Below are 15999 nucleotides of genomic sequence, written 5' to 3'. Positions count from 1 at the left end.
ATACACTACTATACACTGGGCTTCTACTCTACACTACTATACACTGGGCTTCTACTCTACACTACTATACACTACACTTTAGACTACACACTGGGCTCTATGGAGGCCTGTTAAAACAGGGGTGGTCATTAAGAAGGGTTCTATGCTACACTATACACTACACTATACACTACCGTTATACTGGTAGGAACCTCCTGGTTACACCAGCCCACAGGGGATTATTGTGTCCATCCGTCCGTCGTGCATCCAAAAATGGGAGGGGTTGGGAGGGGCTGGGTAGGGAGGGGAGGGTGGGGAGGGGGCTGGGTGGGGAGGGGCTGGTCACCCCGTGGTGCCCTTATAAAACTCAACGTTTAACCTACTCACGCCGGCTTGTGCCCGCCCTCACAGTCGGGCATATGTGCGGAATACACCACGTGGTGCCGCCGTTGACCCTGGCCATTGACCGAGCAACCCAACGTTCCTACCAGCTCCCTCCGCAGGAATGTGTTTATCACGTGCAAGACTTCTTCAAGAGGGTCCTGACAAGTTTTTTTCTGTAGCCAGGGGGCGATGTCGCTGCTTGCTGTGCCTGCGTGTGTGGGGAGCGGTGGTGCAGCGGTTAGCGCGCCGCGCTACGAAGCCGGCAATCAGAGTTCGATTCCCGCTCACGGCCAACACAAGTGTTGATTATCTGAACCGGTCCTGGGCCTTCCCTAGGTCGACTCAGCCACAAATGAGTACCTGGTGCGGTGTGTAAACATCGCCACTATGGGAGGCAAAGGCGGCCCCCGGGTGTGGTGTTGGACACCCACCCCCTCGTGTGCCCGTTCCGGCCTTCATAGGTGGTGCTACTGGCTAACAGCACTTGCCCCAACAGTCTACTAAGGCTATACGGGTGGAATTATTGTTGTCTTCGTCTTTTGTGTAAATCCCAAAACGAGTTCATTTGCAGGTCATTTTTCAAGCATTGGGGTGTTTTGGCCGACACCAGGCAAATTGTGAGCCTTACAATTATTTTTTATAGCTACAGGAGGAAAGCTGAGAAACCCATAGGAAACCCACGCAGAACATACAAACTCCACGCAGAACATGGGCAGAACATACAAACTCCACGCAGAAAGGCGGCCCGAGACGGGGAATATAACTCAGGAGCTCTTCTTGTTGCGAGGCACGAGTGGTTTACCACTGATCCCACCCTTGTCGTTCTACGTTCACTATTGAAAAACATAACCACATGACCATGTGATAGGGGTGGTGGCAATGCTTGCTGTTCACCGGATGTGGAAGGGTGACGATTGTATTTGTTTATCTTTTTAAAAGAAACGTAGAGGAAGTGACAACAACAAAACGAGCGGGAGACATCCACCGAGATGCACGCCTGGAATGGACACCGAGAGACAGGAAGAGAAGCCCGCGGGTCAGACAGCACGCGGGTCAGAGCACGCGGGTCAGAGCACGTGGGTCAGAGCACGTGGGTCAGACAGCACGTGGGTCAGAGCACGTGGGTCGGACAGCACGTGGGTCAGACAGCACGCGGGTCAGACAGCACGTGGGTCAGACAGCACGCGGGTCAGACAGCACGTGGGTCAGACAGCACGTGGGTCAGACAGCACGTGGGTCAGACAGCACGTGGGTCAGACAGCACGTGGGTCAGACAGCACGTGGGTCAGACAGCACGCGGGTCAGACAGCACGCGGGTCAGACAGCACGTGGGTCAGACAGCACGCGGGTCAGACAGCACGTGGGTCAGACAGCACGCGGGACAGACAGCACGCGGGTCAGACAGCACGCGGGTCAGACAGCACGTGGGTCAGACAGCACGCGGGTCAGACAGCACGTGGGTCAGACAGCACGCGGGACAGACAGCACGCGGGTCAGACAGCACGTGGGTCAGACAGCACGTGGGTCAGACAGCACGCGGGTTGGGCTCGGACAGGACGCGCGCCATGGCTGGAAGCGACGATGACCGGTGGTCAAGACTAACGATGGAGTAGCAGCCGAAGGATGGAAGGTGCCAGAGTGGGCGCTCGCCACGGAGATGCCACGATGAAATCAGCTCGCGTGCAGGTACGAGATGGACAATGGCCTTGCAGGATTGAGACACGATGGTTTTGGGGAGACCTTCATCCAGCAGTAGATTGATCATAGCTGTCTGATAAGAGGCAAATGGCTTGGCACCATAACAACCACCATCCAGGGAACGGAGGACAATGCTTGGATAGGACTTTTCTTGTTTTGTTTATCAACAAGCAGCATAGACACATCGTCGCCGGTCGGGATGACGGTCGGTGGGTTGAGACGATGGACGAGGCGGCAATCAAAGTTGAGAACACACCAGAGAGGACGTTCGCTCCGCGGAGAGATGGCAGCGATGAAACGAGCTCAGTGGAGGCCAAGGCTTGGATAGGACTTTTATTTACAAAGCAGCATGGAACAAAAATCGTGGCCAAGTTCTCTCCCTTCGAAAGCAGCCCTGGTCCTCCTCCTCCTCCATCGTCCCTCGATACTCAAAAAAACTTAACGAAAATTATGCAACACAGAGAAGAGCGACGCGAACGCCCCGCGGTGAAAACCACGCCGTGTCTCAAACCACGCCGTGTCTCAAACCACGCCGTGTCTCAAGCCACGCCGTGTCTCAAACCACGCCGTGTCTCAAACCACGCCGTGTCTCAAACCACGCCGTGTCTCAAACCACGCCGTGTCTCAAACCACGCCGTGTCTCAAACCACGCCGTGTCTCAAGCCACGCCGTGTCTCAAACCACGCCGTGTCTCAAACCACGCCGTGTCTCAAACCACGCCGTGTCTCAAACCACGCCGTGTCTCAAGCCACGCCGTGTCTCAAGCCACGCCGTGTCTCAAGCCACGCCGTGTCTCAAGCCACGCCGTGTCTCAAACCACGCCGTGTCTCAAGCCACGCCGTGTCTCAAGCCACGCCGTGTCTCAAACCACGCCGTGTCTCAAACCACGCCGTGTCTCAAACCACGCCGTGTCTCAAGCCACGCCGTGTCTCAAACCACGCCGTGTCTCAAACCACGCCGTGTCTCAAGCCACGCCGTGTCTCAAGCCACGCCGTGTCTCAAGCCACGCCGTGTCTCAAGCCACGCCGTGTCTCAAACCACGCCGTGTCTCAAACCACGCCGTGTCTCAAACCACGCCGTGTCTCAAACCACGCCGTGTCTCAAACCACGCCGTGTCTCAAGCCACGCCGTGTCTCAAACCACGCCGTGTCTCAAGCCACGCCGTGTCTCAAACAACGCCGTGTCTCAAACCACGCCGTGTCTCAAACCACGCCGTGTCTCAAACCAGGTCGTGTCTCAAACCACGCCGTGTCTCAAACCACGGAGGACCACCCCGACCGCCCTCACCGCCCCCCCATATTCAAATAAAATTAAAACACAAAACCAAACACGAACACTCCCCCACACCCCCCAAAAACTAAATACTCGAGCACAGTTAGTGCAAGGAATTGACGGCCAAGTGCAACTTAGAAACAATACAAATAATCAGTTTTTGTTTAAAGAGTACAACTGCAGTTTAACAAACAAAAAAACGAATTATCCAACAATACTGTAGGAACGTTTTTCATTCAATTCAGCCTTGTGAATATTTCGCCGACACAGTATTATGGTCCCGAAACATTCGTGCACTTTAAAGTAGGGTGCCCTCTCCTCAACCTCTTAACGTCGCTGACAGTTTATGTACGAAACGGGGCCATTGTGACAATTCGCTCAGGGTACTTGAGTTTTCTGTTCTACAGAAGGGCCACCAATGAACCTAACGAACAAGCGCACGTGTAACTGTACGTCCAACTCTCGATTATCCAAGAGGGTAAAAACGGTGAGAAGGGCTGACCCAGATGAAACAAACAAAAAAAAAACACAAGGAAAATGCAAAACATATACGAATTAATCTATCCATACGTTGCTAGCCGTGTTGAACGTAATGAGAGAGACGAAGCACACGTCACCTATTTTAATTGCTTCTTAAAGTAATCGGATCACTCGCCCGATGTGCTTGCAGTCGCACGGGCAATGACCAACCGGGCGAGTGAGGAGCGGCCAATGAACCCGGCCGTGAGCGTAGAAAGTGAGCGTGGGCACGGTAAATTCGCACCCACGGAATATCGATCGTCCACTGCGGTTGGACTGCGCGGGAGCTATTAAGGACCTAGAGATTAAAGAATCACCAGTTGTAACGTCTGTAATCAAAGCTTGCTTGAGATACTGCTCTTCAAAGACACGTCGAGCTAAGATCAACAGCAGGTGAAAGAAGTCGACACGTTTTATAAGGGAAAACAAAATCATTATCAGCATTGGCCAAAGAAGTCATGGAATGCCCCCGGTAATGAAAACTAAAAAAAAACAACAAATAATTGCTACAACAATAAATCAAATCGCTGTGGCTAACTGCCATCAGGAGGCTCAATGGCTGTGTCAGCGCACGGAGTCTGGCACTTCCGAGATTCTGGGTTCAAATCCAGGTGGAAGCCACCACTGATTAAACCGGGTACTCTAGCGAGTCCAGGGTCTCGGGCCCAATCGCTTAACATCTCGCATGAAAAACAAACGCCAAACGTAGAGATTGGTTTTACACTTAACTCAAATAAGCCTATGTTCTCGACACTCGTCAGAGGCACAATGCTGACACAAAAAAATCACCGTGCGGTGAAGAACGCACTGTCGAGCGGTTGGTATTGAACCAGACGTGCCCAGGAAGGAATTGGAAGTTGCCCTGCGACACTTATTCCAGGGTCTTTCCTCGGAGCATGCGGACAATGGATACGAGTCAACTCAACAACCAGCCCAAGTAATTTTGTTTTCCAATTGTCAGCAACATCCTGTCGCAACCAAATGTCATTGCCGCTGCACCGGTTTACTTTCACTTGCTGCGATAACGGTGGTTGTACTCTTGCGGCGAGCACGGCAAGGCCATGCTTCTACACATGTTGTGGAAAAAACTTTGTTCCGATCATCGCTCATTTGCGCACAAAAAAAACGATCAACATCGATGATGTCGTCGCGACATCGAAGATGGCCTCGCGAATTCACTCATCGTTACCGCTCTTCCGTCAGTAACAATTCGGTTTTAAACATATCGTCGGATGCTCCCTACAACGCGCAGCGTGACGCTGGCTTTCATCTTCCTTTAACTGTCAGTGCTTTCGCTCCGAGTCCGCACGCCGACATCAACAACAACACATTTGGGGCGTGGGGGGGTCCAATCGTCAAAAAAATCAAACAAATGAAATCCCCAAAGCCACTCGAGGCTCAAGAAAGCGAAACAATTTTTGTGATTTTGTACCCCCCCCCCCACCACCGCAAAACGTGGGCCGTTTATTTTCGCCGACAAAAGTGGCGCTGGAAATGTCCCCGTCTCCAGCCATCGTCTCTTACAGCACGCCGCCCCCGTGCCATCTTCCGATCTCAGGTTTCTTTAAAATTTTCATTTAATATATTTATCTACAGACGCTTTAGCTATAGTACATATACAGTGAATCTGCACTTGTTGGGTTGGCCCGGCAGGGTGTTTCGTGTGCGTGCTGGCATATGTGCATGTGTGCGTGTTACAATGAAACCACTTCCAACTTAACGATGCCACTTGCGTTTTTAGTTTATTCAGTGCAGCGCTGCACTGGTTTTCAAAAGTCAAGTTCACTTTTATTTTAAGCTACGGTGGCTTAAAGAATGTCATCTTTGGAGGACAGTTCATATATATATTTTTTTGTGCAATGGAAAATTTAAGAGAACTAATGAGCAACGTCATAATTGTACTTAACTGAGACATGTCAGTGTTGCTGCTACGACGCAATCATTAATATATCATGGCAATTTACTAACCATATTTATAGTCTATGTAGTTTAACTGCAGTTTTTCCCATTCATTTGTAAGTTCAGCCAAGCACGTAACATTGTTGTAAATATCTATATCACCATCGCTTCTAATTCTGGCTTTCCGAAAGCCCCAGATGCGGTGGACACTGGGGGGGGGGGGGACCTGGAGGAAACGTGGCGAAAAGGGATGAACATTAACCTCGGAAAAGGGCGCAGACTTTTGAATCGCTCGTTTAAATTTGAGATTAAATCCTCTTTTCCCCCTTTCGCGTTGTCCTGCCCGGCATGGAAACTCGCTCACTTTTTTAGCTGACACCTCCGCAATTTACTCAAATCCACTCGTGGCTAGCCGAGTGACATCACAGGAAATAACATCATAGGTGCACGGGAAGTAAGGCCACACCCGCCAGATGGGACAGGGAGCAGTAGTGTGGTGCCATGCCGAGTTGAAGAGTTAAGGTTTTGCGATTGTTTCTGTGTAACTGCAGCGACGATGATGGTGGTGGTGGTAACGATGCCGAAACTGTAAATTTCTCAGTCATCGCCGCCGCCACCACCACCATCGGCCTCAACCACTCTTTCCCGGACATCACACATGATTGGAGCATTTGAGTCGTACTGAATGAATATCCCACGATTTTGTGGGTGTGCGAAAGGGATGGAGGGAAAGGGTTGCAAACATTCGAGCACACGGTCAGGGGAGATAAAAATGTTGGGAAGGGACGGAGCGGAGAGAGGAAAACCGCTGGGAGTGGCCAGTCGGTGGTGGTACTGGGGCAGAGTGGGAAAATATTTTGCACGGGGAATATGGTGCAAAAGGAAAACGGTGGGAAAGGTTAGGGAGAGCTGGGGAATTTTTTTTTTTTATCTGGGAACAACTTGCAGAAACCAAATACCGAGATGATGGGTTGGGATGGGAATGAGTGTAAGATAGGAAACGCTACCGTTAGGAAAATCCTGGATCCACCAAAGAAACGTGCAAAAACTCGGATTGAGAAATTTTGATGTTTCTGTTTCATACGTTCACACACACGCAAGTGTGTGTGTGCGTATGCAAATCCTGTGTGTTCGTGTGCAGTTCTCGTCTTGAATGCCATTGTGCCAGTGTTGTGACTCGAGCTTAAAGTCATTCCTCTGAGCGTATCTCTCTCTTTTCCCCATCGTTAATTAAAAAACATAAACTTCTCGTCTTCCACTCAAAACACTCCCTCCCCCCTCCCCCTGCTGCCATCTCTCAAGGTAGCGAGCACGAACGGAAAATTATCGCTCGTGGATGAGACCCAAAACAACAAACGGGCGCGAACAACGCGGCGTCAACGATCGCCACGTCGGGAATAGTAACAATGAAATTTAAACAGCTCTAAAAATCATAGCCAAAACAACAGCGCCATCGAGATTAATAATAACTTGAACAAATAAATAACAAGAAATAATGAATAATAAAAAAACAATTCACGAAAATAATATCAAGAATTGTATCGACTACTATAACAGCAGGAATACAAATATTACGTATGACAATAATATAGTGATATTGTAATAATAGTTAATAATGATGGTGGTGATAAAAGTCTGGTGGCTGCCACGAACCATCCTACCTACTCCTGACCATAACTGTAACCCTGCCCTAACACTATTCTAAACCTTAGCCCTCAATTAATTTACCCCTTAATAATCTACACTAATAACACCTTGACTCTGAACACTAAATTGTCTTCCTATCCATGGTCTTAATTGTCCCTGTGTTGACCCTAACACAGACCCCGGACTCCAGCCCTAACGGGCCTTCACCTGACCATGAATCTCTACCCTGAACTTTCGCCCAATTCTGACCTTTCAACTCGCTCAAGTTTGCTAAAGCATGGCCTTTCACCTGAACCCCGACCTTTCGCCTCAACCCCGACCTTTCACCTCTCGCTCACATGATTCTGCTGCGTCGACGGCGGGACTAGGGGCGATGACGTCACCGCGGCCGCCCCCACGGCACCGGCGCTCGCTCCGTCCTCCCCTCTCCTCTCCCCCCTACTCCGCCCCCTCCTCTCTCCACCGCCACCTTCACCGGCGCCGCCATCGCCGCCGCCGCCGCCGCCGCCGCCGCCGTCGTCGTCGTCGTCCTCATCGTCCGTCGTAGAGAGGGGGCCGGAGCCGAGGAGCGGTGGGTGGGAGGGGGGCGACGCGAGGGCGTCCAGTAGGTCGCCCACGGGCGCCATCTCGTCGAGGGGGGGCAGCAGCGTGAACGCGCGCGCGAACGCCAGGAAGTGGCAGGCGAGCGTGTTGAGGTGCGCATGCGTGTCCATCTGCACGGCGTGCCGGAAGTGGCCGCAGTACAGGTGCGCCAGCACGTGGAACAGCAGGCGGAACACGCGCCGCACCAGCGCCTCGAACAACGGGGGGAAGTCGCGGCCTGCAGAGCGGGGGGGGGGGGGGGGAGGGGGGTGGAAGGGGGGAGGGGGTAGTGGGGGGTGAGCGGAATGAGAAAAGGAGGGAACGATTCAAGAATCTTTATTTAGACTGGAGAAATTCGACGAGGCATGAAAGCTCTTTTTCACAGATGTCCAGTAGGATTCAGTGAAAGGGGAATAAGAGAATTATTATTATTATTATTCGGGGGGGTGGGGAATGGAATGGACTGCGTGGGAGTGTGTGAAATGAGTGTGTGCGTGTGGAATGTCGATTCTGTGTAACTTCATTTACACAGTTGCGTTTGACACTTTAACGAGCACCTGGGACAGGCGGTTACACAAGGCATTTGTGCCATCATCCCGTCCGTCTGGACCACGGGAGTTCATGTTCGGTGGGTCGTGTGTGTGTGTGTGTGTGCGATCAGCACAAGCACACACTTGGGAAGGATTGAATTGTATTCGACACAAATCTGTGTCCGTTTACACACTCGCGCAGGGGTCGGCAAGCTGCGGCTCCGTAGCCACTTGCGTTATTTATTCAGGACTCACCGTCTATTGGTATTCACCACAGGGCGCATTGCGACTCTTGAAATAGAAGGGGGTTTTTTTTTTTACCGAATTCGCAAAACAAAGGGCTCTTCTTGTTGTTTGGGTTGCGGGCCCCTGCACTCGTGCAATCATCACCGTTAATCCGTGTGGACGTTTCTTTAACTTAATTTTACTATGAACGGTTTTCAAATTGTATTTGTCCGAGCCAATACAACATTGGCGAGGTGGTGGTGGGGGGAGGTGTGGTGGGGGGTGGGGTGCAGAGCTGCGTTGTTACCGTATTTCGTGGGGAAGGTGTTCTCGTCCGTCACTTGCTTCTGCACGTACGACATGACGCAGTCGATGTACTGGGGAGCCGTGCACTTTGTCTTCTTTCCCCGGTCGCTGTCCTGCCACAGCACGGGCCTGCACACACCAAAACCGCACGCACACACACGGGCGTTATAACACACACACACACGGGCGTTACGCACACACACACGGGCGTCACGCACACACACACGGGCGTCACGCACACACACACGGGCGTTAACACACACACACGGGCGTTAACACACACACACGGGCGTCACGCACACACACACGGGCGTTAATACACACACACGGGCGTTATGCACACACACACGGGCGTTAACACATACACACACGGGCGCCACGCACACACACACGGGCATCTCGCACACACAAACATCGCACACACGGGCGTTACACGCACACACACACACACACGGGCGTTAGACGCACACACACACGGGCGTTAGACGCACACACACACACGGGCGTCGCACACAAGGGAGTTTAAACGTGGATGCCACACACGTAGGCCTCACGCGCAGACATCACATGCAGATATCACATGCAGATATCACACAGAGACATAACACACCGGACGCTACGAGCAAGGAGGTGGGCAGAGTTCACGGAGCAGAGGGAGCGACCGCTACGTGGGGGTGGAGGAAGTTACAGGGGTAGTGAGCAGAAGGGGGGAGGGGGGCAAGGCTGTGGGTGGATTTGACCACGAGGACAAGGATCCGGCAGTGGCAACGCTCGTCGATGGGAAACGAGTGAAGTGAGGCCAGCACTGGGGAGATGGCAGAGCAGGATTAGCGCGGTCGGTTACGTGTGGTGCGAAAGACGTTCAACATATATACATAACAAGGACCCAGGCGGCAGCATTTTGGACCGGCTGTAGTTTCGATCTGGGCGACAGGGTGACGCAGCGGTAACTCTTGTGGCTAACAACAAGACAAGGCCTGGGTGAGATTTATTCTTATCTGGCGCCTTTCTGCGTGGATTAAGAAATGTCCTCCCCTGTTCTGCACCGAATTTCTCCAGGTCCTACCATTTCATCTCGTAACCAAACAAAAAAAATTTCTACGAAATTGATTTTGGCCGAACATCCCAATGCCTACAAAAATATACCTGCAAATAACTCAATTCGGATTATAAACGAGCAACGGCAACATAGCGCGCCCCCAACTGCGAAAACTTGGCAGGAACATCCTGAAAATAATCTTGAGACTCCGCGAGGCTTTCCTGGGTCAACAAAACGCAATTTAAAAAAATGATATTAAATGAGGCACCTTTATCTGAGTGTGCGTATTGTGAGATGTTTATGGTGCTACTCACATGCTCCCTATGCACATGGTGGAGCAGGAATCAGGAGTACAGAACTCAGAAATGGTGCTGTATTGCAGGTTGATGTAGTTGAAAAATGTTGTTGCTGTGGAAAGAATGGCAAACAACGAGAATAAAAACAAAGACAAAGATCCCCCCGGCGTATAGCCTCGACAGGCTTTTGGGGCGAATGCTGTTAGCGGACACCTATGAAGGCCGGCACGGCGCACGAAAGGGTGGGTTGGCCAGCACCACGCCCGGCCGCGTTCGTCTCCCGAGTGGTGAAGTTTACACACACCGAAGCCGGGCCACTCATTCTGAGGCCGAGCAAACTTAGGGGAGGCCCAGAACCAGGTTCAGATAATCTACACCGGCGTTGGCCCGTGAGCAGGGAATCGAACTGAGCGCGCCGGCTTAGTGGCGCACGCGCGCGGACGTGCGTGCGCGTCCGTACTGTGCGTCGCCAGCCACTCGTTGCGGTCGATCTCCGGCGGGAGCGCGGTGAGCAGGATGAAGTCGGTGTCGGTGATGCGGGCTCGCGCCAGCTCCCCCTCCAGGTAGGCGCGGTGCTCCTCGGGGCAGCTCCGCCGCTCCTTCTCCTTGTCCTTGTCCGGCCGAGTTTTCTTTCTGCGGGCGACAGCGGAATTGGCGGCGCCACCGTTGGGAGAGGCGCGTGGGACCGACCGTCGACGGGAGACGAGAATTCCTTCGGATAGCGAACGCGTCGGATGGTCCGTGTGGGAATCGGCGGTTTGTAAGTCGGGCGAGTTGGAGGTGGGGGGCGACGTGTGGACGGGCGGCGATGTGCTCGCCGCTTGTTGCAGACGTTCGCCGTTCGATCCTCGCGGCGCAAAAACAACAGAAATCTCCACAGCTGTTATGAGTGGCGCTGCTGAGCCCAATGGACAGATTTCATGACGAGCGGTCTCGGGGGTTTTGCAGTCGACCGTGAAAACAGGCGGGAAAGTTCTCGAACAGACGGAATATTTCCCGGGAACGGTAACACACGTAGGCGGCAATCGGCTTCCTAAAAAGCAACGTAACCAGTCACGCGTTGCGCCACGCGAAGCTCCTTTACAGTCTCAACTTTAACCCCTTGTGTTTGCGTGTGTGTGTTACTGCCGTGTGTGTGAGATGTATGCAGTCTATTGTTTGAAGACGTTACGCAAGATATAACACACCCGTTACACTTCTGCGCGAGTTCTGTGCAAGAGCACGTGGCGCCACAGGTTGGGCACAACGAGGTGGGGCTCTGGAGTGTGGAGAAGGAGGTTAAATATACGAATACCAGCGGCGTGGTAGCGTGTGTGGCATGGACCCTCGTGTAAGGAATGAGTCGGTGGGGGGGGGGGGTCCCAGGTGGGCCCCCCGTACTATTAAATTAGTGAGGTTAACACCACGCTCAACCACCTTTGTTTCCCGAGCGGCTATATCCATACTCCTCATCAGGTACTCATTTGAGGCTGAGTTGACATACACAGACCCACACGCACACACACACCACCCCCTGCTTCCCCTTCAACAAGGTAGAGAATAATACGACGAGTTGAACAGTTTCGAGACCAAGAATCTTGGATGCTGCTAACGGAACTCTACATCCGTCCCAACTCCAACGAGCCTCCGTAAAAAAAAAAATTAAACATAACCGCAGGGGCGAGGCATCGTAAATAGCTTGATAATGACACGGAGAGGGGCTGGGGACCCCGTTATGCAACACGCGGCCTCCACTTTTCCCGCCACCACACCCACATCCGCGAACCGCCTGGCCCAACTTCGCTTCAGAGACAAAGACAACATTTCACATCTTTGTGTGCACCGGAGTCTTGGTACATTAAGCGAAATAATAAGAAAGGTTCTATTAAGGTGCTCGCCGACAGCACTTGTGTGTTCGTGGGGAGCGGTGGTGCAGCGGTTAGCGCGCTGCGCATCGGAACCCGGCGTCCTGAGTTCGATTCCCGCTCACGACGAATAACAGTTGCAGATATCCGAACCGGTCCTCTCCTAGGTCGACTTCGACTTAAATGGCAAGTGTATTGCGGTGTGTAAACTTCAGCCCTGGGGAGCCAAAGGCAGCAGGATGTGGTTTTGGCTACCCACCTGCTCGTGTGTTGTACGAGACTTTAAAGGTGCTCGCCAAATTCTACATGGAGGATTAGTCATTATTCGTATGTCCGAGCGTGTGAGTGTGCATGGCGTTGGAGGCCAAAGGCCAAAAAAGTGCACCGAGCCTGGCACAAGTGCCGTGATGGCGTCACCGGCTCTTAGTGGCGAATGGAGGCTGTTGTTGTGTATGGATGCTGGTTAAACCAGTCTGCAGGAAAAGTGGCATTGTGGAGCTGACTTAAAGGCAGTTTCCACATGGTCGGTGGCCCTGAACTCACCGATTCTGTTTTATATCAAAACACACCGACCATCATCATCATCTCCTCTCGCACTCACTCAACTTAGAAACAACGTTAGAAAAGATTAGATTCCCCATGTAACCTACACAGGCTGCTGGGGCGACAGCTGTTCGCGAGGCACCCGTGAAGGCCATCATGGCGCACGAACGGAGTGGTATGACCAGCCCCATGCACGGCCGCCTTTGTCTCCCCAGTGCCGCTGTTGGACGCATCCGCCTCATCTGCCCGTTTAAAAGCCGCGGCGACCTTGGAAGAGGCCCATAAGCGGTTCGGATATTCGCCACTGGTGTTGGCCGCAAGCGGGAATCAAAACCGAGGCCGCCGGGTTCGAAGCACGGCGCGCGCTAGTCACTCTCCTCCGCTGCTTCCCACACACGCACGCACACACACACACACAGACTCGTCTGTCTCATCGCGCGCACGCACGTGCGCACGCACAGACATTGAGTCACACAAACGCTCCGCGCGCGACTCACGGTGATGTAAGTTTAACAGCTTGCACGTGCGGTCACGCACAAGGAAGCAAGCGAGCGGCACGAAGTGCACCAAGCTATCAGTCGCAGCCCCAATCCGACACGTTCACCAACGCGCTGACAGCGAATGCACGAAATCAATCGCGTTCGTGCAAATAAATAACAATCGGCCGGGACAAGCGAACTCTGCGATAGCTAAAAGGCGGAAACGGGCACCCTTGCGCAAACATACGCACGCACGTGCAAGTTCAACGTGCAAAATCTACCGGTGCGCCCGAGGAAAGCCGGCCGGCCGGCCAAACTCCACCTCTCTCCTCTCCTCCCTGGCTCGGTTCGTCAAACACCTGCCGAGCGCTTCACCGCAGGCCAAGGTGCGGCCCGCTTTTTGCCGCCCTGCTTTTCGCAGGGCGCACGGAGTGGTGGGGGGGGGCATCGCGCCACAACCGTGCGCGGGGCAGTCGGCGCGGGACAAAAGCCGGAACGGGTTTCTCTCGGTTTACTTAACAAACAAAAAGTTAAAACCGAGCAAAACAAACGCACAAAGTCAAGTCAAAGTGAACCTTCCTGCTCAAATCGAGCATCATGGGCGCTGTTGCTCACCTTTCCATTGTTTACAGCACTTGAGCCAGCGGCTGTAAATATCTCTGGCCTGCATCTACGGCGGCGGCCAGTCCTACCTTGGCAGAGATAAGGGTGTTGAATTTCTCACGTGCCTTCTTTGCGTGTTTATCCGGCCAGGCGGGCTCATAGGGCAGAGCGTGGAGGGGAGGGAGGTGGGGGGAAGCTCGCGATCCGAAAGTTGCGAGTTCAAATTCTGGTTGCGAGGCGGCGGTCGGTAAAATGAGTACCACTCTGTGGGGAAGTCAACCGCGGTTGAGCCCATGGAGAGACTCGCCCCCGCCATAGGAATGTACAACTTCCACATCTCTCGCGAGGTGATGCCAAAGACTCGGCCACCGCCATAGGAATATGTAAATATCAATTTATCTTTCGCGAGGATGTCCATAATGGCCGCGTCAGCGCCACTCAGTCGGCACCGCTGAGATTGCCAGGTCCATGGTTTGTCAATTTGTATTGATTTGTCACCAAGGTAGTTTCCTCTTGAGAGAAGCAATGCATCCCCCATCGGGCCGTCGCGGGGTTAAATAAAGGATGGCGGATCACTCACACCGATTTCGTTTGTGTGCAGAAGTGACACGCACGAGGTGAGTTTGTTCTGTAAAGGGAAGCGCTAAATTTGACTGTGCCCTTGACGCATTCACAGTGACCTCTCTCATTCAACGGCCAGAGGGCACAAGACATTGCAACCACACACACACATAATATGTAACAACGTTGTCAGTCAGTTTAACATGTAGGCTTTCACGACCAATATTAATCATAAGAGGTTTTTGGTATAGATCGCGTTAAACCCGCCGCCACCAATTTGTGAATTGTAAATGTTGGGGGTTTACTCTCCAACACACCGGTGTGCTGTACTAGTAACGAATTGGCACGTTGTGTTTACGTGATAAACCTTACTAATTGGCTGTGTCGGGTGGTGGCGGGTTTCACGACGATATTATTTATATTTACGTGATCTAACCCAAAAAACCTCTATTGTGGATGACATTGCCAGTGTTGAAATAATTAATCAGTTAAATCTGCAGTTCTCAATCCGTGGGTCGCGCCCTTCCCGGCCTCTCGCAGGGAGGGGGATGCAGCTTGTGGCACGGATACCGTGCAGGAGAAATGACGAAATCCGCACCTCTCATTATAACGGTTGGCTGCGTATGGTGCTAAAGAAGTAGGCGAACGGTGCATCGCTACACGTCATCTTACACGCGACTCACACACGTGGAGTTTATCACAGGGTTGTAGAATATGTGTGCAGCCAATGCCACTATTGTGCGATTTAATTGCTACACTTTCCAATGACGCCCACCAACAGCTCCCATCGCTTTAAGTTGTAACCCATGATGTTTTTTCACGTCTTGGACAAAACTGCCTCCACGCAATAATCGGCAAACATTTAAAGTTGAGCGCGCATGGCAAAGGAGACCTAGACAGAGCACAGGCCAGTTCCCGAGGAATGTAATAGTTCATGAACCACTGTACCACCACACCCCAAATATACAAAGACCCCCCCATATAGCCTTGACAGAATGTAGGGACAATTGTTGTTAAGCGAGCACGTTATTAAAGCCGGCACGCCGCACGAGGAGGTGACGTGGCCAGCATCGCCCCTTTTGCTTCCCCAATGCCGATTTTTACACACCGCATCTGGCACTCATTTACGGCTGAGTCCGCATAGGGGAGGGCCCAGGACCGGCGCAGAAGTTCGTCACCGACGTTGGCCACGAGCGTGAAATTAAACTTGTGCTGCTGGTTTGGTGTAGCGCAGTGCGGTGCTCTAACCACCACATCAACACCCACGCACGCACGCACGCAAATACCTTGACGCGCACACGAGCAGACACGTGGCAATTGCGTATACAAAAGCAGCCACACAAATACGCACGCAAATTACGAGTACATGCCGAAACGCACTCACGATATACAAATGCACACGCCAAAAAGTATACAAACAGAGGTGCACTCAGGCACTTGCAGAGTAATAAACAAATTAAAACTCCTACAGCCAAATCACCCAGACTGCACTCCATCTCGGAAACTAAGCAAGGTTGATCCTGGCTAGATTACGAGACCATGTGGTGGGCATTGCAGAAAAATTCATTGTTGTACGGTACTTATACGCTCCCT

At 52.4% G+C, this 15999-nt stretch overlaps 1 protein-coding gene across 2 annotated transcripts in view; it reads right to left on the bottom strand.

Moving 5' to 3' along the window:
* Nucleotides 1–2380: 2380 nt before the first annotated feature.
* Nucleotides 2381–15999, bottom strand: part of LOC116944624 (MOB kinase activator 2-like) — a 30017-nt gene continuing 16398 nt past the window's right edge. For both annotated transcript variants that reach the window (XM_032958350.2, XM_032958349.2), the window contains exons 2-5: nucleotides 10837–11009; nucleotides 10395–10488; nucleotides 9043–9170; nucleotides 2381–8218 (exon numbers count right to left, since the gene is read on the bottom strand). In XM_032958350.2, the coding sequence (XP_032814241.2) occupies nucleotides 7722–8218; nucleotides 9043–9170; nucleotides 10395–10488; nucleotides 10837–11009 (892 nt within the window). In that variant the 3' untranslated portion in view covers nucleotides 2381–7721. The remainder of the gene's footprint in view (nucleotides 8219–9042; nucleotides 9171–10394; nucleotides 10489–10836; nucleotides 11010–15999) is intronic.

Source organism: Petromyzon marinus, chromosome 21, assembly GCF_048934315.1.
Source record: "Petromyzon marinus isolate PM22_M1 ecotype Great Lakes invasive population chromosome 21, UKy_Petmar_22M1.pri1.0, whole genome shotgun sequence".
Taxonomy (NCBI): domain Eukaryota; kingdom Metazoa; phylum Chordata; class Hyperoartia; order Petromyzontiformes; family Petromyzontidae; genus Petromyzon; species Petromyzon marinus.
Note: the sequence above shows the minus strand (reverse complement) of the source record. Positions and strands in the feature narration are given on the sequence as shown.